The sequence below is a fragment of the Miscanthus floridulus genome, chromosome 18, assembly GCF_019320115.1.
Source record: "Miscanthus floridulus cultivar M001 chromosome 18, ASM1932011v1, whole genome shotgun sequence".
Taxonomy (NCBI): domain Eukaryota; kingdom Viridiplantae; phylum Streptophyta; class Magnoliopsida; order Poales; family Poaceae; genus Miscanthus; species Miscanthus floridulus.
In genome coordinates, this window is record NC_089597.1 from 10329046 (window position 1) to 10354314 (window position 25269).

Consider the following 25269-nt stretch of genomic DNA (forward strand, 5'->3'; position numbering starts at 1 on the left):
GCCCCTACAAATCCGAGCTATATATACGTGGGCATTTGTAGGGGCGGCTTAATCACCAGCCGCCCCTACAAATAGAAATTGCAGGGGCGGCTAGTGATTGAGCCGCCCCTACAAATCAGACCCCATTTATAGGGGCGGCTCGTATCACCAGCCGCCCCTGTTGTTCCATTTGTAGGGGCGACTGGTGTCTGGGCACCCGAGCACGTCACTGTAGGAGCGGCTCCATCACCAGCCGTCCCTACAAAAAATTCGACCTGTTGCTAAAAATCGTTTTTACGTAGTGAACGCGCCCTTTTTTTTCCTCACTATAGTTTCTTTCTTGTATACAGCGCGCGCGCACACACATTTCCTTCCAAATTTGAATTCCAGAATTCCAAACAAAAACATAATCTAAACAGCTCGGTTCAAACGCTAAAAGAATAGACAGAAAGCTGATCCTGAGTACACATAGTGGGTTTCCCCTTCATTTTTTTTGGCATTTTCATGGAATTTATTTCAGGATTTAAGTCAATTTCAAAATCTGTCAGCTCAATCGTTGGTCGTAGGGTTGTTCACAGGGGTATCAATGTTGTGCATGTTGTTCATAGGTGACTATTTCTTTCCAAGTTCATTTTCTGTTGTTTGTTTAGCTCGTGTAATTTAGATTCTAACTGTCAAAGTCTATGCCCTGAAAATCTATGAAACGAAAGTGGCTGAAGGCAATACTTACACACATTTGGATTTCTGCTTCATGTCCAGCGTGCATAAGAATAACCTTTATTTTCCCTTCTGACAAACAGATTGCGTAGCATAGCAAACAAAGGACGAGGCAGCAACCAGATGCCTGCATGGCTGCTATACAACTATACAAGCAATTGCGTCTTCACGTTTTTGCATGGACAGAGGAAACTCACACACATTAGAAACGTTTGTCTGCTACTCATTAAAATAACAGTATCCAGCCTTCCAGGCTTTCCAGAATAGCTAACAAGTTCACAAGTCATAACTAGTGCAAAAGATTAGAAGTAGCAATGGAACACAGCTGATAACTGAATGGAAACTGCAAGTCTACAAACTCTCATCTACCATAATGGCCTTTATCCATTGTAAATGCAAGCTTCTGTCCTCTAAGGAAATTCAAGGCGAAGTTTCAGCACAAGCAGATGGAGTTCATCCATCACTTGCCATCAGCGATAGAGCATACTTGGGTACACCCAGAAGACCTGCAGTTGGGTGTACCAGTTCCTCTTGAACTCTAGGTAATCATCGTTGTCTGGATTCCACACAGCATCCGCATCATCTCCAAGCCCATGCAACACCAAGGGTGGATCATAATACCCGTAGTACAAGCAGTTGCTCCTCCCGCTCCATCGTCCAAAGCTGGTGCAAGAAAACGCAGGGCTCCTCACATTGCACCCAATAAAAAGCGAGTAATTCTCTAGCTTCTTCACCTCCACCCAAGCTGCAGGCACAGTTGACATGTCGAGGCGATAGGCTTTGTACTCGACAGGTGCTCCAGCTAACGAAAGGGTTATGCAATGGTCGACCATCAGGAGCATGTCACCACACACCACGATCCATGGCCTTAGATATGGGCAGCATTCATCATTGCCATCCCACGACACAGTTGCTATCTTCTGCAGACCAAGCTGAGGGGCCAAGGACAGATTGTAGAGCTTGTAGTAGTAGTCCATTGAGATGAACTGGCCATTGAACTCCACAATCTGCTCAATCCGTGAATCATCGAGCCTAAGTTTGACCAAGAATCACTTCCAATCAGCCAATCAAGCAGGAAGCACTGACCTCCCTGTTTCGATGATGCGCAAAGTAGGTGTGAGTTTGGTGATGCGATTGGAGCTGTCAGCATGCCAGAGTAGAAATAAGTGTTGTCGCCAAATGGGTAAAACTTTGGCACCAGTGAACACATCCACGATAAGACAATTTCTGCCGCGGCCACAAATCAGCTGCCCATAGGAAGAGCCGGCAAAGTGCAACTTCTGAAATGTCTCTTCAGGAATCTGGCAGCGAAGGGTACTTTTCAAGTTTGCTGGATCAAGGACCTGGCACGTGCGGAGCTCCTGACCATCATCGCTTCTAGAAGGGAGATTAGGAGCACATACTTTGATATGGGGCAGGATGAGGAGAGGTGGGAGCAAGGTGCAGAATGTGGATTTAGATGGGTATGAGGCGAAAGCAGCACGCCAAGAGCGGCAGGTGCTAGCAAAGGCGTGGAGCTCAAGGAAGGAGCTCAACAGAGGAATGACGGAATGGAGCAGACCTTCTGGGAGATCTGCCCACCCTTGAAGTCCATACACACCAGGGGGCATACTGGAGGCTGAGGCACGGATGATTTTGCTAGCGGCTTGCATGATGTCAGACCATCTGCAAGAAAGTAAAAAAATGAGCGAGTTAGAACTGAATCAAAAATGGAAAATAGATTGCAAACATTTTGGTATATGTGTGTTGCACAGTACAGATCTGAAATCATTTGTTAAGCTGCTATACACTGTTACAAACAAGGAATTCTATGCGCTGGGTAAATCCTAATTTTCTGGCTAAGACAGATGGACAATGGAAAACACAGTTTGTATGCAAGTCTTGTTTAAATTCAATCCTTTCTTTAAAACAGCCTAAACCCATCTCTAATTTCAGAATATGATATTTAGGATGATCTGCAGTACACATTAGTGAAGCATGAAACAAAGGTGAAAACAGTGGGAAAAATGCCCAGTTATGCACTGAAATACAATTCCGTGTACTGTTCGCATATCAACCACGGCATACAGAAAATATCTCAATATCCTGGGTTGAACCCTCCAATATTAACATAAAAGTGGACTCTTTTACCATAGCCATGTTATTCGTGGGCATACATCTTTTTGGATCTACTTGATCGATGAGGTCCATTTGTTATAGGGTTCATCAAAACTCAGAGGATGATGCTGACAAAATTCCTTTGCTTAGTTTGGATTAAGAAACCAAAGCACTCAGGCACAGATGTGCCAAATGAACCAAGTAAAAAAGAAAACTAGATATTAGCCTATAGGCATCTGAAATCGCAAAATTGGAATGTTATGTAAAACACAGAAGAATTTATTTGTTCAAATGGCATAAATGCACAGCAAAGTGCCAAAATGAGTAAAATAAGCAATTATGTGCTTCTGAGTTTAAGGAGAGCAGAGCACTAGCATCAGTATTTGAAGTGGACTACATCCACGACAATCCAAAGTAAACTACATCGACGACAATCCAAAGTAAACATAATGCAGGCTGCTAAAACACCTAGTTGTTCCATGGAAAACGTACTACAAGACCAGATTTTTTTTTACCAATAATTAATTAATAATGATAAGGATTAGAGCCTTCATAAAAAATAGGCCACACAAAGATTGCCGACCAACCGTGACATACACAAAGATTGAAACTTCTATCTATTGTGCCCACATTTTCCTGTTCAATAATAAATCTATTCATTCAGTTTTCTCGACACTAGGGTTTTCCCGTGCCTTACATCTTACAATCACACAAAAATCCAATGCAAACCTAATCTAAATAGTTGGGTTCAAGATCACATCACAGCAACAAACACGCAGTGCAATTTATCGGCTTACTTGGTTCAACAAACTGAAGTACTAAGGAGGAGACAGGAATACAGGATGCGTGGATGAACCAAGCAAAAAGAATAAAAAAAAAAATCGGAAAGAGGGAGTGAGAGTGCTGGCCTTGCCTAGGAAGCAGGCGCCGATCGGTGACGTCGGTGCCGGCGCCTTCGCCGGCGGTGGCGAGATGGCTTTCCCTTTCTCGTCTTCCCACTCTGCCGCTTTCCAGTTCCGCTCGCCTCTGCTCTACGCTCTTTTATGCGCCAAAATTGGGCCTTGTGGGCCAGGGCCGTAGAGACTATTGGGAAGTTTGGGCCAAAATGATGAGCCTTACAACTGGCCTAACAATTTCTTCCAATTTCAGAATTTTGCCCTCATTTGTTTTGAGCGACTATACAATTATTTCCTATCCAAAATAAAAAATTGTGACTCGCATTTGAGTGTTGAAATTGGACTTCAGTTATTGTTTTACTAGAATATAAATTTGTTCACGTCAATTCCAGTTCCACATTGTTCTGTTTGGTAACCATTACGAATTATACCTTGCCTCCTTTTTTTCCCTCACAGTACAGTTTGTTTCTTGTAGACATACATTTCCTTCCTAATCTGAATTCCAGAATTCCAAAAAAAAAAACATAATGTAATCAGCTCGGTTCAAAAGCTAAAAGAATAGACAGAATGCTGATCCTGAGTACACATAGTGGGTTTCCCCTTCATATTCCAAAAGCATACATCAACATTTTCTTCAGATACACACACTATTTAAATGCAGATAGAACGTTACCAACACCTCATTCAGATAGGGAAAAGGAGCGTTCAAACCGGGGCACCACTCTCAATGAGAAAAGTGACTTATTTCAACTACTAAGTAAGTGCTAGTACCATAGTGACATCATCTATTCGAATGCAGAAGTCTTCCTACCAGCAACATAGGGCAGGCACGGATCACTGTCCAAGTAGAACATGCTCGGGTACACCCAGAATGGCTGCAGCTTGAGGCACAGGCCCCTGACGTACACAAGGTCAGGGTCAGTGGAATCATCCCAAACGGCATCTGCATCATCACCCAGCCCATGCAAGACCCAGGGTTGTCTGTTATGAGCATAGTACAGGAAGTTGCTTCTCCCGCCCCATCAGGAGGCTCATGCAAGAGAATGCCGGGCTCCTCACATCTCGCCCAATGAAGAGGGCATCATTCTCCAGCTTCACTACCTCCACCCAAGTTGCAGGTTCAGTGGACATGTCCAAGAGGTAGGCTTTGTAGTTGACAGGTGCTCCAGATGATGTGCTGCTGAAGTAGTAGTCAACAATTAGAAGCATGCCGCTACATACTACCAGCCAGGGCTGTGCATATGGGCATCCAAGCATGTTGTCCAGCCACACAGTTGCTATCTCCTGCAAACCAAGCTGGGGGGCCAAGGACAGAGTGTAGAGCCTGTGGTAGTTGTCCATCGCGATGAATTGACCGTTGAACTCCACAATCTGCACAATCACTGAATCATTAAGACTGAGCTGTAGTTTTGACCAAGAATTACTTCCAATCAGCCAATCAAGCAGGAAATACTGACAGCCCTGTGGTTTTGCGCAAACTAGGAGGTGTGAGTTTGGTGATGCAAGGGGAGTTGTCAGCATGCCACAGTACAAATAAGTGTTGTTGGTAAATGGGAGCTGTGGAGATAAAACTTTGGCACCAGTGAACACATCCACGCTGAGACAATTTCTGCCACGACCACAAATCAGCTGGCCATAGGAAGAGCCGGCAAAGCGCAACTTCTCAGATGTCTCTTCAGGAACCTGGCAGCAAAGGCTACTTTTCATGTTGGCTGGATCAAGGACCTGGCATGTGCCGAGCTTGTGACCATCATCACTGCTGGATGGTAGATTAGGAGCATGGACAGTGACATGGGGCTGGACGAGGAGAGGCGGGAGCAAGGTGCATAATGTGGATTTAGATGGGTATGAGGAGAAGGCAGCACGCCAAGAATGACAGGTGCCGGCGAAGGCAAGGAGCTCAATGATGGAACCCAACAGAGGAACGACGGAATGGAGCAGACCTTCTGGGAGATCTGCCCACCCTTGAAGCCCATACACAGCAGGGGTTGTAGTGGAGGTAGAGGCGCGGGCGATTTTGCTACGGCTTTGCATGATGTCAGGCTCTCTGCAACAAAGTAAAAAAATGAGCAAGTTAGAACTGAATCAATTCAAAAATGAAAAATAAACAGTTAACTTGCTAGAGACTTAGGTGACCTGCAAAGATTTTAGAATTTGTGTTATACAAAAGCCACTTTTTAAGTTGGTATACACTGTTACAAACAAGGAATTCTATGCGCTGGGTAAATCCTAATGTTCAAGCTAAGACAGATGGACAATGGAAAAAAAGTTTTTATCTAAGTCTTGTTTCAATTCAAACTTTTCTTCCAAACAGCCAAAACCCACGTCTATTTTCAGAACATGACATTTAGGCTGGCCTGCAGTAACTTTAGTGAAGCATGAAACAAAGGTGAAAAGTATGGCCAAAAAAAAAGCGCAATTATGCGCTGAAATACAGTTTCGTGTACTGTTCACAGGTCAACCATGGCATACAAAAAATATTTCAGTATCATGGGTTTAATACCTCCCCCCCCCCCAAAAAAAAAAAAAAAACATACATAAAAGTGGAGTCTTTTATCATAGCCATGTTAGTCATGGGGCATAGCCATCTGTTATAGGGTTCATCCAAACTCAGAGGATGATGCTGACGAAATTCCTCTGCTTAGTTTGGATTAAGAAACCAAAGCACTGAAGGACAGGCACAGATGTGCCAAATGAACCAAGTAAAAAATAAACTAGGGACTACAGAGCGAATCTGTACTGGCAACTAGATATTAGCCTATAGGCATCTGAAATCACAACATTGGAATGTTGATGTAACACACAGAAGAAATGATCTCTTCTCCAGATTAAAGCTTTCGAGTTGTACTGCCTGCTTGCCTGGGTTGTTCGAATGGCATAAACACACAGCAACGCGCCAAAACATGTACAATAAAGAATTTTGTGCTTCTAAGTCTAAGGAGAGGAGAGCCCTAGCCTCAGTTTCTAAAGTGCAGTAGAGCAACGATTATCCAAAGTTAAGCAGCACGCAGGCTTCTAACACACCTAGATGTTCCATGGAAAACTACCAGACTAGATTTTTTACCAATAATTAATAATGGCAAGGATAAGATCCAGAATAAAAAATAGACCACACAAAGATTGCAGATCAGCCGTGACATACACAAAGATTGAAACTTCTGCTGGAGACAAGCTCTCAACATCAAAGCCATCTATATAACCTATATAGATGGAACCCACTAAGGGTCATTTACTTCTATTTCTCTGCAACCACGTTGATCCACGTCATCTCTATTATTCTTCACCATTGGATCATAAACTGTCAGTTTCATCTATCCGCCCATGTGTCATTCCCATTCACCCCATCAGTGGCTTAATGATCCAGCAATTTATCTTCCTTTGCAACTTTTTGGGAACACGAAACGAACAGCCGAATTGAACAAGCAATGAAATAATCCAAATCCCATCCACTCAATGCATGCTGCACGTATGTTGTCTGGTCATCTCTAGCCCCTGTCTCTTCCCATGCTATCGTCTTCTCATCTCCCAATTGACCCTGTATATATAACCCCAAGGAGGCAAGGACGAGTACTCGATCCGAACTGACCACTCTCCCTGCCTTTTCGTTTGGCACAAAGTGTTGTTCTCAGAGCAATCTGTGGATGTGGAGGCATGGACTCTCTGCTAATGATTTTAATTCAGCGTTTCTCTGCTGGCTGTTGGTTGGCAAGGTCTAAGAACGTGGCTGTTCCTCTTCCTCCAAAAGTTAAGTACGTACTCTTCTAGATCTTCTTTAAGTTGCATAGATTATTTGCATCTTTTTTTTAGTATATGTTGAGATATCAATCTTAACTACAAATTTATGACTGGAAAAGAATGCACAACTTCCTAATCTGGTCTGCGTGTACATGCCACTTCTGCTAGCAATAATCTAAGTATTTTTTTTATTTCTTAGTGTTTTATTAGCACCAACAATTATGTCATTCTATATAAATGGATTAGTCATCCATAACGATGACTTTTCATTCCCCTAAGAGAAGTCCTATGACTACAGCTGAGATTGTGCACTGCAAGATCTCTTGATTTTGGAACTCTCATTAATCCTCCCTACAACAATCATACAGCAGGTACTACTGTGCTATTGTTCTTAGGTTTTCACAGTCTGTAGTTCCTCCCTACAGAAAGGCCACACTTCTATGTTGTCAGATATTCACACTTTCACAGCACAACACAGGTAGATAATGGCCATGTCCCACGGTTTTCATTAGGAGAAAGATGCCTTCACAATGCGTCGCTTCTGGTAGCAGGTTGCAGGCCATCTACATGTCCTAATGACAAGAACTTCCTCCTACATGTACTTCAGCATGCAAAATGTAACCCTTGCATCGCCTCCACTAACCTAAGCTGTCTAATTTATAATACCCAATCTACTCTTACTGCACACTGACAGTTTTTGTGCTGCACATTAACTCACAATATTCTCCTCCACAGGTTAATGACTCGTGTTTTCTTTGATGAAGTTAAAGATCAAAGATTAGCGTGATGCCTTTTCTTTAGCTCATTCACGTGGACTACTGACGCAACTCTTTTAATGTATCATTTTCATATAAACATATTTAAATCAATTAGTAATCAGGATTCAAATATATGCCCCACTCTCCGGCATTCAATTGAAGTTCATATAGTTTTTTTTTTTTGTCTTCAATTACACCCCATGGCAACAATTTATATAACTTAACCTGCAGAAAATCTACAAAAGCCAGTATATTCCCTTTGTGCACAAATCTGTTCTGCTTACAACGCATATATATTTCTTATATTTGTTCATACATCACGTCTGATCCCTTCTACATCCTATTCCTCTTAACTCAATTGAAATTACTTTTACATTGGGCGCAGCAATGCGCGGGGAATTCACCTAGTGTCTTCTATGTGCTGTACCCACATTTTCCCGTTCCGTTCAGTTCTACCGACACTAGGGTTTTCCTGTGCCGTATATCTTACAATCACACCAAAATCCAATGCAAACCTAATCTAAATAGGTCGATTCAAGATGACATCTTCCTAGCAACAAACGCACAACGCCATTTGTCGGCTTGGTTCAAGAAACCCAAGGACTAAGGAGACAGGGATGCGCACATGAACCAACAGAAAGAATAAAAAAAATCAGGGAGGGGGAGAGTGTGAGAGTGCAGGACTTGCCTAAGAAGCAGGCGTTGCTCCGATGCCGGCGCCTTCGCTGGCGACGGTGGCAGAACCGCTTCCCCTTCCTCCCCTTCGCCGGCGACGGCGGCCAGAGCTGCCCCTTCTCCGGTTTGCTCACTCGGACACTTCACACTCGACACTCTCCCCTGTTAGGACTTAAGGCGCCAAAATAGGGCCTTGTGGGCCCGGGCCGTAGCGATTTCACGAAGGCAGGCCCAAATGAAGCTTACGACCACCCCAGTAGCTATTATCATATTAGGAATTCTGCACTCTTTTATTTTGAGCGACTGTACACTTTTTTAGCCAAAAAAAAACAAAACAAAAAAACATTGTTTCAGTTATTGTTTTGTTACTACAGAATATAAATTTGTTCACGTCAATTCCAATTCGACATCGTTCTGTCAGCAACCCTTACGAATTATATTTTGATTCTTTTTTTTGACAGTATTTATTATACATTGATTCTTTTAGACATTGGTCTCACACACACATTTCCATTCCACCAATCTGAATTCCAGAATTCCAAAAGAAATACCTAATCTAAACTGCACGGTTCAAAAGAGAAGAGGAAAAGACAGAAAACTGATCTCTGAGTAGGCATCGTGGGTTTTCTTCATATATATTTCAAAGACATAACATCAGCATTTTCTTCAAAATACACACATTACTTAGCAATTACATAAAAATGAAATCTCAAATACACACGTTATCAAACACCTCATTCAGTTAGGGAGAAGGCTCGGGCAAACAGGGGTCACCATTCTCAATGACGAAAAGTGATAAACCTGCAAGCGCTAAACAACTTCTTTTAACAATATCAAAGTGACATCATCTATTCAAATGCAGAAGTCTTCGCTACCCAAAAGAACTCCAAGGCGAAATTTCAGCAACATAGGGCAGGCAAGGATCACTGTCCATCTGAGTAGAACATGCTCGGGTACACCCAGAATGGCTGAACCAGGCTGTACCAGCCCCTGCCAAACTCAAGGGCAGGGTCAGTGGAATCATCCCAAACGGCATCTGCATCATCACCCAGCCCATGCAAGACCCAGGGTTCTCTGTAATGAGCATAGTACAAGCAGTTGCTTCTCCCGCCCCATCGTCCTGGGCTCATGCAAGAGAATGCCGGGCTACTCGCATCACCCCCAATAAAGAGGGCATTATTCTTCAGCTTCACCACCTCCACCCAAGTCGCAGGTTCAGTTGACATGTCCAGGCGATAGGGTTTGTAGTGGACATGTGCTCCAGATGATGACAGGGGCCAGTCAACAATTAGAAGCATGCCGCTGCATACCACCAGCCATGGCTGTGTATATGGGCATCCAAGCTAGGTGTCCCACCACACAGTTGCTATCTCCTGCAGACCAAGCTGGGGGGCCAAGGACAGGGTGTAGAGCCTGTGGTGGGTGTCCATCGTGATGAACTGACCGTTGAACTCCACAATCTGCACAATCCATGAATCATTAAGACTGAGCTGTAGTTTTGACCAACAATCACTTCCAATCAGCCAATCAAGCAGGAAATATTGTTCCTCCTGTTCTGAATACATGCAAACTAGGAGGTGTGAGTTTGGTGATGCAAGGGGAGCTGTCAGCATGCCAGAGTAGAAAGAAATGTTGTTGCCAAATAGGAGCTGTGGAGGTAAAACTTTGGCACCAGTGAACATAAAACACAACTTCTCAAATGTCACTTCAGGAATCTGACAGTGAAGGGTACTTTTCATGTTGGCTGGATCAAGGACCCGGCATGTGTCGCTTGTGTAAGGGAGACAACGAGCACAGGTAGAGATATCGGGTCGGATGAGGAGAGGCGGGAGCAGGGTGCAGAATGTGGATTTGGATGGGTATGAGAAGAAGGCAGCACGCCAAGAGTGGCAGGTGCCTGCAAAGGCAAGGAGATCAAGGAAAGAACATAACAAAGGAATGATGGAATGGAGCAGACCTTCTGGGAGATCTGCCCACCCTTGAAGTCCGCACATAGCAGGGGTTATAGCGGAGGCAGAGGCGCTCGATATTTTGCTGGGGCTCTGCATGATGCCAAAGTATCTGCAAGAAAGCAACAATAATAATAAAAAAGTTAGAACTTAATGAGAAATGAAAAATAGACATGTAACTTAAAAAATTTTGTTCCCTGCAAAGATCTAGTATATGTGTTTTACAGATCTGAAGCCACTCGTTAAGTTGTTCTACACTGTTACAAACAGGCAAATTCTGTGCTGGGTGAATCCTAATGTTCAGGCTAAGATAGATTTTTGTTGAACAGAAAGGCTAAGACAGATAGACACTGGAAAATCATAGTTTTGATCCAAGTTCTTGTTTCAATTCAATCTTTTCTTCAAAAACTTCCTAAACCCATCTCTATTTTCTGAACCTGATATTTAGGTTGACCTCAGTACACATTATTGACGAATGAAAGGAAGGGGGAAAGTATGGAAAGAATGTCCAATGATGTGTTGAAACATGTCTGTTCAAGGATCAACCATGGCATACAGAAAAATATTTCAACATCCTAGGCTGAACCCCCACCTAACATAAAAATGGAGTCTTTTAGTTTTATCGCAGCCATGTTAGTTGTATCCTTTTGGATCTTCTAAATCAATGAGGTCCCTCTGTTATAGGGTTTAGCAAAACACAGTGTAAGCCAAAGAATCGAAGATAAGGCACAGATGTGCCAAATGAACCAAGCAACAAAGGAATTATGGACTACAGGGGGAGTCTCCACTGGCAACTAGATATTAGCCTTCTCTCTCTCCTTCAGATGACCTATCCTGCCAGCCACAATTCAATCACCTCCAGCCAACTTCTCACACCAGGCAGGCAGGCACTAGCAAAATCGATCACCCATGGTCTCCTCTTCTATTTTGTGCTCTCAGTTTTGTTGGAGGCAGATTAATTTTATGTTTCCTGCTCCTGCATCCCAATTCTATAGTAGTCTTCTTCAACGTCGGTTGCCTCTCACATCGCAGCAGCAGCAAGATCCATCATTTTCCCTTCCAATCCTCTCTACTGCTTTTCGATATAGCTCATGGATCCATGGTATGTTCCTACTACAGAGGAATGAAGAACCAAGCAGAACAGGGACATCGACCCTGTTCGACCCCGACCCTCGATTCGGGACAGCGTCCCTGGGTCATGGAATGCGGCTTCGACCCCGACCCCTGTGACTATTTGCTGACCACCACCCCCCCCCCCCCCCCCCCCCACCCCCAAAACTAACATAAAATTTTATTCTTTTTATCATAGCCATGTTACTTGTGGGGCATACATATTTTTGGATCTACTTCGACTGCTTGATCAATGAGGTCCATCTGTTAGAGGGTTCAGCAAAACTTCAGTGGATGATGCTGCCGAAATTGTTTGGATTAAGAAACCAAAGTACTGAAGGAAATGCACAGATGTGCCAAATGAACCAAGTAAAAGATAAACTAGGGACTACACAGCAAATCTGTACTGGCAACTAGATATTAGTCTATAGGCATCTGAAATCGCAAAATTGGAATGTTGATGATACAGAAGAAACTATTCGTTCTCCAGATTAAAGGTTTCTAGCTGTACTGCCTACTTGCCTGGGTAGTCTACTGTTAGAGGAGTCAAGGGCCTATTGGGCCTTAGCCCATTAGGGTTAATTAGTCGCTTGCTTAGGGGCCAAGTCAGACATCTCTATATAATGAGAGGAGATGTATCAATCTATAATCAAGCAAGAGATTAGAAGGAAATCCCTTCTCTCTTGCCGGCCGTGGGCGAAGCCCCGCGGCCGGCCTCCCCCAGCCCCCTTGCAGCCCTAACCGCCACCACCACGTGAACAGTACCCCGTGGATACTGTATCGCGCGCATCGCCGCCGCTTCCCTCAACTCGCCCTCTCATCTCCATCCCAACTGGCCACATAACAATTTGGTACCAGAGCCCTTGCCGATCATGGCCTCCTTCGCTGCCCCCACGTCCGCATCCTCGGGAGCACCCCTGACGTTGGAATCTTTGGCCGCCGACGTGGCTGCAATTGCCCGCGGCATGGCGGCCCTGCAGGCGACCCTGGCCGCCCTCATCCCACCACCTCCACAGCCGTCGCAGCCGCAGGCGATCTCCCCCTACGGCATGCCCCAGACCAGCGGGACGGGGGTGCCCCTCCACTTGCTGCGGTGGCCGGCCTCGCCGTCTCCCATCCCGTCGTGGGCGATGGGCTCGACGACTCTGCCCATCTACACGATGGCCACGACCCCTACACCGTCGGCGGCCGCGGTCGCGGCGCCCTCCGGGGCGCACCAGCCGCCCCCGACCAGCGGCGTCCTCTACGGTGGGGTGGACGACCCCCTGTTCCAGCAAGGACCGCAGGTCCTGCATGCGAGTTCGGCGCCCGGCCCTTTCCCGCAGCCGGTCAGCTGGCCGCCGCAACCGTCCAACGGACTCTTGACCGCCGAGGAGAGCAGCAGTCCCGCGCTGTTTTCCACCTCTCCTTCACTGATCCCGTCGTTCACCACCCCCAGCCCCGTGCCGCCACAGCAGGACAGCGATGGCGTCTTCTACTGGGGCGTGGATGGCATCCAGGCATCGGCGGCGCAGCTGCAGGCGGTGGCGTATTGCCTCCTAGCGCGCCGGCAGGGACAACAACACCCCATCTTCAAGCGGCGGCGGCCAGTCGTCCCTACAGCAGCAGCCTTGCAGCTCACGGAGAGGAAGGCGATTGCGCGGGCAAGTGCCTGCAAGGTGTTTGCGGCGGTGCGGCTGCAGGCTGCGGCGCGTGGCCTCCTAGCGCGCCGGCGGCTGCAGAAGATGCGCTCACCTATGCACGAGGCGACCTTGGCGGTGGTCGACCTCAGCATAGGGGAGCACGACCTAGCATGGTCGGTCGACCTTGCCTGGTCGAACGGCCACCAGCAACTGCGCCAACCTGCTGTTGTCTTCAGGCGCAAGCATGGTGTCGATATGGGAGCAGCTTCCCTCCTTGTCACCGGCGGGGACGCACTGCCTAGCGCCATCGCATTCCGCCACCGTCCGCCACGAGCACGTCTCCGCTGGTTGCTGTTGCCACTAATTCTAGGTGGCCATACCCGTGCACCCCTCTCGTTCCGATGGTCTCCATGGGATCCAGGTGGCTACACACGTGCTGGTCCAGCAAGCGGAGGGTGCCCGCCGTATCTTCAGGAGTCAAAAATAAAGAGTCTAGTCTTCTTCAGGTCAATAAAATAAGCCGAGATGTAAAATGCTTATTTTTAGGTGTTAGGGTTATGTCTAGTGGAGGCATCGTTAGTGTCATCGTTAGATTGCAGCTCGAGGACGAGCTGCATGTCCAGGTGGGGTGTAGTGTTAGAGGAGTCAAGGGCCTATTGGGCCCATTAGGGTTAATTAGTCGTTTGCTTAGGGGCCAAGTCAGACATCTCTATATAATGAGAGGAGATGTATCAATCTATAATCAAGCAAGAGATTAGAAGGAAATCCCTTCTCTCTTGCCGGCCGTGGGCGAAGCCCCACGGCCGGCCTCCCCCAGCCCCCTTGCAGCCCTAACCGCCACCACCACGTGAACAGTACCCCGTGGATACTGTATCGCGCGCATCGCCGCCGCTTCCCTCAACTCGCCCTCTCATCTCCATCCCAACTGGCCACATAACATCTACAGTCTACACGGAGGCCACAGAAGGCAGGATTGTTCGAATGGCATAAACACGCCAAAACGAGTACAATAAGGAATTTTGTGCTTCTAAATCTAAGGAGAGGAGAGCCCTAGCCTCAGTTTTTAAAGTGGAGTACAACAACGAATTATCCAAAGTTAAGCATCACGGGGGCTGCTAGCACACCTAGATGTTCCATGGAAAACTACCAGACAAGATTTTTTTTTACCAATAATTAATAATGACAAGGATTTGATCCAGATTAAAAAATAGACCACACAAAGATTGCAGATAAACCGTGACATACACAAAGATTGAAACTTCTGCCGGAGACAGGCACCCAACATCAAAGCCATGTCTTCTATGTACTGTACCCACATTTTCCCGTTCCGTTTCCCGTGCCGTACATCTTACCATCACACAAAAATACAAAGCAAACATAACCTAAAAAGCTCGATTCAAGATCACATCTTCCCGGCAACAAACGCGCGACGCAATTTCCCGGCTTGGTTCAAGAAACCGAAGGACTAAGGAGGAGACTGGGATGCGCACATGAACCAACAGAAAGAATAAAAGAAATCAGGGAGGGGGAGAGAGTGAGAGTGCAGGACCTGCCTAAGAAGCAGGCGTCGATCGATGCTGGCGCCTTCGCCAGCGACGGCGGCGAAATCGCTTTCCCTTCCTCCTCTTCGCCGGCGACGGCGTCCAGAGCTGCCGCTTCTCCGGTTTGCTGCGAGTGCAGGGCTTCACACTCGGAGTATGCGCCAAAATAGGGGCCTTGAGGGGCCAGGGCCGTACCGATTTCATGTAGGCAGGCCCAAACGATGCTCAGAAGTTACAACCAGTCCAATAGCTCTTGGCTATGTTCGGTTCTCTTCTTTTCGGCTTGTTTCTTTAATTGCAACAGTATTTTTTCTCACAATAAATTAGTTGGAACAGTATTTTGTTTTGTTTTTTCTGCGAAGCGAACGGGACCATTATCACATTTGGAATTTTCAGCCACGGTACATTTTTATCCTATCTCCTACAACTAAAAAGAACAAAGCGTTGACACTTTTTGGTGCGACATTCCATCGTGGGCCCATAGTCCTGCCTGCTGCGTTCCCGCAGCCCTCGCTCCTACACCCATCCCTTGCAACAAAATTCTTCCTTCCAAATTAGTCATGCACAATTATAGCAATACAATTTGCTAAATGAGGACTATATATACGAATGATTGATTATAGACCAATCTCCATTCTTTTTTTTTTTTGGAAGGAAGAAAGAATATCAAGGATTACGTAAAACTGAGCAACCAGACCACCTTCCATGCACGGCGCCACAATGGTGCATGCAAACAAAAATCGTGCATGTGCAATCAAGAAGGAAGCCATGCAACCAATCAAGAAGGAAACTGCCATCATCAAAGACCACACCAACCACAAGCGGCACGTTAGCATGGCTCATCAATCTCTTCTCTCATCACGTCTAAAAAGACTAAAAGGTGGACACCGTTTTGGTGAGACAATCCAACGTCGGGTCATCGGTCTACCTGCGTGCGATCCCATGCTCGTTATCCCAGCCGGCGTCGTCGCCCCCCACAATAGCCCACAAGGCGCTTCTTCCCTAAAAATGTCACTCCACGCGAGAATCACGTGATCACGTCTCATCATATGCCACTGATAGATGGAAACCTACGGCCAAACGGCGTCCACCCGTCATAAGCGCTTGTGAAAAAAATCTCAAATTGCTTGGCCGAATTAGAAGGAGGGGAAACGGACGTCCATCTGGGCGTAGTTAACGCTCGTGAAAAAAATCTCACGTCTCCAGGCGGCCAAATAGGAAGGGAAGAAACGGACGTCCATCCGACGTAATTAAGGCTTGCAAAAAAAATACGTCACTTCTCTTTCCTAAAATCACATTACATGCAAGCCTGGATTTTCATATTCTCTCCTCCTTCTCTCTTTTCTTGTAGCGACAACCACACAAAAGAGAGGCAAACGAGATCAGACGCCATATCCTACTTCCCCACCCCACCACGAACCATCGTCGCTCTGGCCGTCATCGATCATCGTAGTGGATCGATCATCGCGCAAGCCGCTGTTTAGCTTGTCCTGCCCGTGGAAGAAAGGAAAGGAACAACGTCCAACGGTCAACCGGACAGCTAGCATGCATCTCCGCTAGGCCCTCCCCACCGGCTCGCCGTCGTCAAAGGATCAATACGTCTCCGCCAACGTCTTCCACCGTTGTTGCCCTCTTGGTAGGGCAAAGTCCACTGTCCTCGTCAGTTTGACAATTTGGCCACCACACCTGTCGATCTCGGCAGTACTAGGCGTAACCACACATAACCCCGCCTACCGCATCATCACCCAGGTATATATGTCTCCAAAACTTTCGTGGCCAATCGTCACTTGGTTAGTATTCAAGTTGCTTCTCCAGCTTTCAAGTACAATTCTTGTTTGGACGTTCCCTATAATATTCAGGTTGCTTCTCCCACTTTTATTTTTTAGGCCTCCATTTAGATTCTATGTCATCCAACTAAACAAGCCAGTTAGGAGCAAGTACCGCAATACAAATTTATATTTTTTGTTTATGATAATTAATGTTACTTTAGCTTTAAACAATAATTGTTTATATGCAAGGACATACTTTCATAAACAGGACAGCTGCAGGTGACATATTAAGATCGAGTTTTGTCCTGGCAGTTTGCAATAAGATTGTTTTGATTTCTTTAAAAAATAAGACTATTTCGATTTTATGCTAAAACTTAAATTATATTTTAATTGATCACGCATCATGAAGACGGATTTACAAAAAACAAACATTCTGAACATCTCTTAAATTACATTTTAATTGTTCATGCATCATGCTTATGTCGACCCTGTGCATGCTGGAGCTTTGGCCAGCAGATGGCAGGGCAGTAGCTATAGGAATTAATATGCTCTATTTAATTATTCTTTGCAATATTATTTGCTTCATCATAAGGCATACGAGCAGGAGAGCATATCAGTTCTGTTTTAGTTCAGTAGTTGAGTCATCTTGCGAACAGAAACACAGTGCAATTTATTCATGATTTAAATTCTGTGTTTTTGGAGCTTCCTAGAATTTTTGTTCTGATCCACATATAGTTTTCGTGTTGCAGAGGCTATACTACTGGGAGCAAGAATGTCGCAATAGCTGGTATTGTTGTGGCGGTTCCCACAGTGTGTAACTGTTTTAGTATTATTAGTAGTATATATTTAGTTTATGTGCACTTCCTACCAATAAATTAATCAACATGTTTAAGAGAGGGTATATTATCATTTCGTTTTCTTTTGGGGAAATATATGCATCATTTTGATATTCAGATCGAGCAGCGGCGATCTAGCACCGAATGGCCGCGCCAGGCCGGTGGGCGCAATCTTCGTGGCACTCGCGTCTGTCCGGTAATGCAGCACTCGCTCATCCTCCTCTCCGGCATCGTCTCCCTCCCTCCTCCACCGCCGCAACCATTGGGACACGCAAAAGGTGTGATCTTAACACCGGATTCGGCTCCCCTCGCGCCCTTGGTCCCCAAAGGCATCGCCTTTGCTCTGATATGTGGTCATGGGTTGCTTGTGATCTCTTCTCTGGGGGTGGTTTCCCGGGCGGTTACTGACTTAATGTTGCGGGGCCGGAAGTGGGTCGCTAGGCTGTGGTTCTTGCCGCCGTGGAACACCAAATCTGGAGCCTAGAGGAGAGTGGAGGCCTCCGCGCCTCGTCGACGTCTGGTCAAGGTTATCCATGCAGAATGAGCTGTACTTTGATCAGCTTCATAGCAAGTGGTGACTTTGAGTAGTTAATACCTTCTTGCCAGATATATTTTAATCTACCTAGGTAGTGGAGAAATAACAAAGGACACATGAATACCTCCATATTTTAAGTTTTCCTTTTGCATAATACTATATAAAACTTGACTGTGAACAGGGGCCATGGCAGCTTAGGAAGCCGTCTGCAGGGATCATCTCCTATTCTAGAGTCACTAAAATATGTCCATGTTATAAAAAATTAGAAAGAGATGCTTCTTGCTTGACTACACTATCTATCACTTCTTCTATATACAACACCGAGTTCTGAAATCTGAATTGCATTGAAATTTTGCTTGCCTCCTGTAATTACTTGTGTTCTAGAAAGGGTGAGTAGCTTTGTTGCAATTTTAAGATCTGTGACTTTTTATGTATGATAATCCCATTATAGTGTGCCAGAATTATAGTATGTTCGTTACAAGTCTTTTATATTGAATTAAATAATTGCCTACATCTCATTGAGTTACTAATTGTAGATGCTAATGGTACAATGTTTCAAAGCGGCAAAGTCATACTAAACTGGATCATAATCCAATACTAGGGGCATATGGTTGAAGGCATGTTATGTTATTATCTAAAATATGAAGAAGGGTGGCCTTGGTATACCAGTCCTGTATGAAGCAAGCTGATAATTCATGGAGATGGTTAGTTTTAAAAGGTCGAGGAATCAATTAATCTTGTTATAATGATATGAACTTTTATATGCATATGCACAGATGTACAATACTATAAATGCATACCTTGATGATTGCAAACTATCGATGAGAGTTTTAGCCATGCACAAAATTCAATTTGTAATATTGAACATCATGCTCGCATTATCGTTTTTTTAACAATACAACACGTTCATGCTCAAATTATTAGGATATTATTTATCATGTTGCAACGCACGGAAATATCTATATAGTAGAGTTGGTGAGCCTGCGACGCCGCGCTCTCCGTGAGAGTGTTAATTTCATGAACTTTGCCTTTTGGATTAAATACTACTTTAATGTCGGTATTTAATTTCACAGTATTGTTATTTTATCGTGCGATCCGTGTGTTTTTAGTACAAAAGTTATGTTAATTTCACAAATTTTGCTTTTTGTTTAAATGTCACTTTAATGTCAATATTTAATTTCACGGTATTGTTATCTTATCGTGCGATCTATGTATTTTTAGTATAAAAATTTAGTTGTCCCGTAGCAACGCACGGACACGCTACCTAGTTAAACCAAAAAATGAAAACATTACTCCAGATTTGAAATGTCAAACTGGACATAAGTTATAAAATAAATTCCAGTTCACATTGTTCTAATTCGCAACCGTTTGAAATTATATTTCTATTCTTGTAGTTATCAGTCTCACACATTTCCTTCCACATATCTGAGTCCCACCAGGATTCCAAAAGGAGGAAAAGACAGAACACGCAGCTTCATCTCTGAGTAATAGTATACACTGCAGGTTTTCTCCTTCATACTGTATTTCAAAAGCATACATCAACATTTTTCTTCAGACACACACATTATTTAGCAATTACACAAAAATGAAATCTCTAATGCATATAGTAGAACGTTACCAACACCTCATTCAGATAGCGAAAAGGCTCGACCAAACAGGGGCACCATTCTCAACGAGAAAAGTGACCTGCAAGCGCTAAACAACAACTTTTAACTACAATATCATAGTGACATCATCTATTCAAATGGATGTCTTCGCTACCCAAAGAACTCAAAGGCGAAATTTCAGCAACATAGGACGGGCACGGATCACTGTCCATCTGAGTAGAACATGCTCGGGTACACCCAGAATGGCTGAAGCTGGATGTACCAGTCCCTCTTGAACACAAGGCCAGGGTCAGTGGAATCATCCCAAACGGCATCTACATCATCACCCAGCCCATGCAAGACCCAGGGTTGTCTGTAATGAGCATAGTACGGCAGTTGCTTCTCCCGCCCCATCGTCCTGGGCTCATGCAAGAGACTGGTGGGCTCCTTACATCACCCCCAATAAAGAGGGCATCATTCTCCAGCTTCACCACCTCCACCCAAGTTGCAGGCTCCATGGACATATCCAGGCGATAGGCTTTGTAGTTGACAGGTGTTCCAGATGACGTGACGCTCAAGTAGTAGTCAACAATTAGAAGCATGCCGCTACATACCACCAGCCATGACCTTCGAAATCAGCATCCAAGCATGTCGTTGTCGTCCCACCACATGGTTGCTGTGGGGCCAAGGACAGAGTGTAGAGCCTGTAGTAGCTGTCCATCGCAATGAACTGGCCGTTGAACTCGACAATCTGCTCGATCAGTGAATTACCGAGCTGTATTTCCAACCAAGAATCACTTCCAACTGACCAGTCAACAAGGGAGGCCGGAAAGCTGTGCTGGCTGGATACTACACAGACAAGGATGTGCGAGTTTTGTAGTGCAAGAGGAGCTGTCAGCATGACAGAGTAGAAAAAAGTGTCATCGTTAAGTGGGAGTGGTGGTGCCCAAACTCGGGCCCCAGTGAACACATCGACAATGAGGTAATCTTTGCGAAGGCCGCATATCCGCTGACAGGAGCCAGCGAAATGCATTGCCTTACATATTTCTTGAGGAATCTGGCAGCAAAGATCCGTTTTTGGATTGGCTAGATCAATGACCTGCCATCTGCGCAGCTCGTGGCCGTCAGGTGCACGCACGGGGATATTGGGCCTAACGAGGAGAGGTGGGAGCAACGCACATAACCTGGATTTGGATGGGTATGACGAGAAAGCAGCACGCCAAGAATGGCAGGTGCTTGCGAAGGCAAGGATGTCACTGAAGGAGCCCCGGAGGGCTACAATAGACTGGAGCGGGCCTCCAGGGAGATCAGCCCACCCTTGAATCCCACATGTAGCAGGGGTTGCTTCTGTGGAGGCAGAGGTGCCAGATAGTGTGAATTGTGATAGGGCTTTGGACGATGGCAGACTCACTGCAACAAAGTAAAATCAATAAATAAATTAGAGTCATGAATTGAATACAAAAATGAGAAAGAGGCAGACAACTTCCAAGAGGCAAATACGCCCTACAACAACAAATATTTTAGTACATGTGTTGTACAATTGTTATAATGTTCAGGATAAGACAAATAACTGAATAAGAGAAAGGAAAACACAGTTTTTTATCCAAACATCTTGTGCTCTTGTTTCAATTTAAATTTTTCCTCAATACTTCCTAAACCCATCTCCTATTTTCAGAACACACGATGCCTACGGTGCAGTACATAATCAAGTAATCGACACGTGAAAGAGAGGTGAAAATTGTTGTTGTAATTGCAGAAATGCCAATCAAGTGCTCAAAACCACCATCTGACATAAAAGTGGATTCTTGCATCCTAGCCACATCAGTCGGGCATACATGTGTTTGAATATACTTGATCTATCAGGTCCATCTATTGTAGGGTTCTTCTCTATACCATACGGCTACACCAGAATGCAGTGGAAATTAACCATACAAACTAGAGCCAAGATCCCACCACAAAACAACTGCCTGACACAATTTGTTGGCCTGATTTGAGTCGAGAATAGAATGGTCGTGCAAGCAAAATGAACAGAGTAAAAAAGAATCTAGGGATTAGGTGCCAGGGAGAGCTTGTATACTCGCTGCTTGATATTAGCTATCCACATGCCACAGGTGCCCTGAAACAACAATATACAGAAAAACATCCTCCCTTCCAAAGGAAAACTAATAGGGTGTTTGGTTCGAACTACTAAACTTTAGTAGCTACTAAACGGTTTAGTCACTTTTAGTAACTAGAGTTACTAAAGATGACTAAAGCTTTTTTAGTAGATTTTAGTCATAATGTTTGGTTAAAAAGTTACTAAAGTAACTAAAAGCTACTAAATTTAGTAGCTACTAGGCAAACCAAACATGCCCTAAAGATGGGCGAAATCATTTAGGACAAAGATCCCCAACCCTATCCCCTGGCGAGCGCCCCCTCCGCGCCGCCGCCGGCGCTGGCTGCCTTCCCGGCACCGGCGCCTGCCTCCCCCTCCCCTCCCCTTCCTTCCCCTCCGCGAGACGCTCCCTCCCATCCCCTCCGCCAGGCGTGCCCCAGCAGCCATGCGCGGCCTCTCCACCCGCAGACCGTCGCCACCGCCGCCGGCGCAAGCGGCCGCTCCGGGAGCGGCGGGCGACTCCAGCTCCCCGCCCCCCCCCCCTGCGGCGCGGCCCTGGCGCTGGGGCCTGCGAAGGTGGGGGGCCATGGCCGAGCCTCGGCGGCCACCCGCCGCGGGAGCCGGTACCGGCTTGGGTGATGGCCACGCCGACCACAGGGACCGGGCCTGGAGCCCGCCTGCCGTCGACGCCGCCGGCCGACGCGGCGGACGACACTGGCGTCGCGCCTCCGCCCGATCTGCTCACATCCGCGTCGTCCGCACCCAAGTCCGCGCCTTTTGGGCCCGTGGGCTCCCCGGCCTCCGCGTCCCCTACTTCCAGCGCGGACGGCCCTCGTGCGGGCGATTCGGTGACCGCCGGTGACTACGCGCAGCCGAAACCGCCGTCGTAGACCACGGACATGGCCAGACCCCGGGCGGGCGGATCCGCTGCTGCCGGCGACGGGGAGGCCACCGCGAGGCAGCAGCCGCCGCTGCCACGGCCCGCAAACTAGCCGGCGGCCCAGACGCCCAGCTCGTCGCGGCGGTCTACTCCGGCGTCGGGGATCGACTTCTTCCTCGTCCACCCTTCCGCGTCCGCCTCCAGTTGCTCCGGCTCGCTGTCAGTCACGGGGGGGCCAGTGAGCGATGACCCCGCCAAAAGTTCGCCGTCCAAGCTCTCCCCTTTCGCCCAGCCCTTCTGCCCGCGGGAGCACCCGGGGGACGCTCCAAGGCTCGTCGTTGGGCTGAGGATGACCTCCTTGAGGCCTCTGATGCAGAGCAGACGCCGACCGCCTCCCCAGCCACATACCTCGACGTGGTTCGGCTGGGCCAGCAACGGCCGAGGACGTCGCCCCTGGCTGAGGGAGCCCGGCCAGCCAACGTCGCAGGAGGCGCGCACAGCGGTGGTGCTGGTGCTGGCGCCGTGCGTGGGCGGCGCAACCACAAGCCTCGCCGGCCACTTCCGCGGCTCATCCACGGGCTTCCTGTCCGGGGCAGGGACGGCGAGAGCTGAACCGGCCGGGATTCCCGCGGTCGTGCGTTGCGTCGGCCGGCACATCTGCGGCTAGGACCGCAGCCTGCTTGCGGCGCCCAACAGCGCGTCTCTGCTCCAGACGCCGGTGGTTGGCGCGATGTCCTTTCACGTGGACCGTCAGGAGGCCGCAACGAGCCCCCGCCACCGCGTCCGGTGCCCTGTTTCCCGCCAGAGCTACACGGGAAATGCCTCAACTGCCTCTTCTCATCGCACAAGGTGGCGACATGCAGGCTGCTGCAGCGCTGCCTGCGTTGCAAGGGCTTCCGCCATCGTGCGCACGACTGCAAACTGCTGCGGGCGGCGGGTTCGGCAAGGACCGCCGTTCCTGCCGACTTGGGCGCCCTACCTCGACGCTCTGCCCAGGGTCGTTGTGCCCCCTCGCGCACTCAGGGCGACACACCGGCCTCTGTTGGAGCTGCGCCGAGTGCGGCTACGCGCGGCGGTGGAGGGCGTCGACGTCGGAGACGCCAGAGGCATCGGCGATGGCCGAGGGGGGGACGGCACCGCTGCGGCAACGGCCTCCACTGCCGCCACCGATAGTGCTGCCGGGGAAGGTCATGGCCAGCCGACCAGCGAGGTGTATGCCGTTCAAGCATCGATGAAGACGCGCTTCGCCACACTCAATTTCAAGGGGGCCGTGGCGAATTGGCTGCAGACGGTTCATCGGCGTGGTCGGATTCGGGACTGGGACCAGCTTTGCAACCTGGTGCTGGGCAAATTCGATAAGGACCGGTACCAGATCCTGCTACGGCAACTGGATTCGCTGAAGCAGACCGCGTCCGTGATGGAGTATCATGCAGAGTTTGAGAAACTGGCGCATGGGGTCCTTCTGTACAACCCAGCAATCGACGACACTTTCTTCGTCACGCGGTTCATCAATGGCCTTCATGATGACATCAGGTCTGCCATTCTGCTCCATAGGCCCGGTGATATTGATACGGCTAGTGCCCTCACCTTGATTCAGGAGCAGGAGTTGGACCAGGGGCGCACCAAATCCTCTGGGTGGGATTTCACCGGAGGGGTGGCCCGAGCGTCATCAGGAATGGACAAGAATAAACAGATTGAGCAAGCAAAACAAGTGCCACCAAGGACCGATGCTGATGATAAACTGGCAAGTTTGAAGTCCTTTCGACGCCGCAATGGGCTCTGCTTCAAGTGTGGCGAGAAATGGAGTCCTGCTCATAAATGTCCTCATGTTTATCTGCATGTGCTCGAGGAGATATTGGATGCCTTGGATATTGTAGAAGGTAATGAAGATTTGGACAGCGAAGAGGAAGCTATCTCTGACGAACAAGAAGTATTGGCAGGTCAGTCCACTCCTGTCCATCAGAAAGCACATAGACAAACTCTTAAGTTGTTGGCCAAGATTGGCAAGCATCAAGTCTTGATATTGGTTGATTCGGGCAGTGTAGGTACATTTGTGAGCAGTCAGCTGGTTCAGCATCTGAAGCTCAGTACCACATCTTGTAAGCCGTGTACATTTAGAGCTGCTGATGGAGGGGTCATGCTCTGTGACCAGAAGGTCTCTCAATTGAAATGGTTCATTCAGGGACAACATTTCTTGTCTGATGCCAAAGTGCTTCCCTTGAAGTGTTTTGACTTGATACTTGGAGAAGACTGGTTGGAAGAATTCAGTCCAATGACAATTGACTATAAGCTTAAGACAATACAGTTTGTCCATGAAGCTAGAACCATTAAGTTGCAAGGAGTGGTTGATGATCCTATTGTGTGTACACCTGTTACTGCTCACAAGCTCAAAGGATTACTCAAATATGGAGCAGTGTCCCACTGTATCTAGATGAGGGTGCCTGCACTTCATGATGTGTCAGCTGTGGATGCTACTATGGGACAACCTG

At 47.2% G+C, this 25269-nt stretch overlaps 2 protein-coding genes and 3 pseudogenes across 2 annotated transcripts; 1 reads left to right on the forward strand and 4 right to left on the reverse strand.

The window, feature by feature from the left end:
* Positions 1 to 1139: 1139 nt before the first annotated feature.
* Positions 1140 to 2325, reverse strand: LOC136519660 (putative F-box protein At3g25750; annotated as a pseudogene).
* Positions 2326 to 4248: 1923 nt separating this feature from the next.
* On the reverse strand, positions 4249 to 5725 carry LOC136519664 (uncharacterized). The gene is made up of 2 exons (XM_066513041.1): positions 5633 to 5725; positions 4249 to 5060 (listed from the first exon to the last, which is right to left on the reverse strand). The coding sequence occupies exons 1-2, from the start codon at positions 5663 to 5665 to the stop codon at positions 4674 to 4676; spliced, it is 420 nt and encodes a 139-aa protein (XP_066369138.1). The 5' UTR covers positions 5666 to 5725; the 3' UTR covers positions 4249 to 4673.
* A 3748-nt stretch (positions 5726 to 9473) lies between these two features.
* Positions 9474 to 15218, reverse strand: LOC136519661 (uncharacterized; annotated as a pseudogene).
* On the forward strand, positions 12882 to 14057 carry LOC136523275 (uncharacterized). The gene has a single exon (XM_066517011.1). It carries the CDS (start codon positions 12882 to 12884, stop codon positions 14055 to 14057), a length of 1176 nt encoding a protein of 391 aa, XP_066373108.1.
* A 4457-nt stretch (positions 15219 to 19675) lies between the features above and the next one.
* Positions 19676 to 22488, reverse strand: LOC136523276 (uncharacterized; annotated as a pseudogene).
* Between the last annotated feature and the right edge of the window lie 2781 nt (positions 22489 to 25269).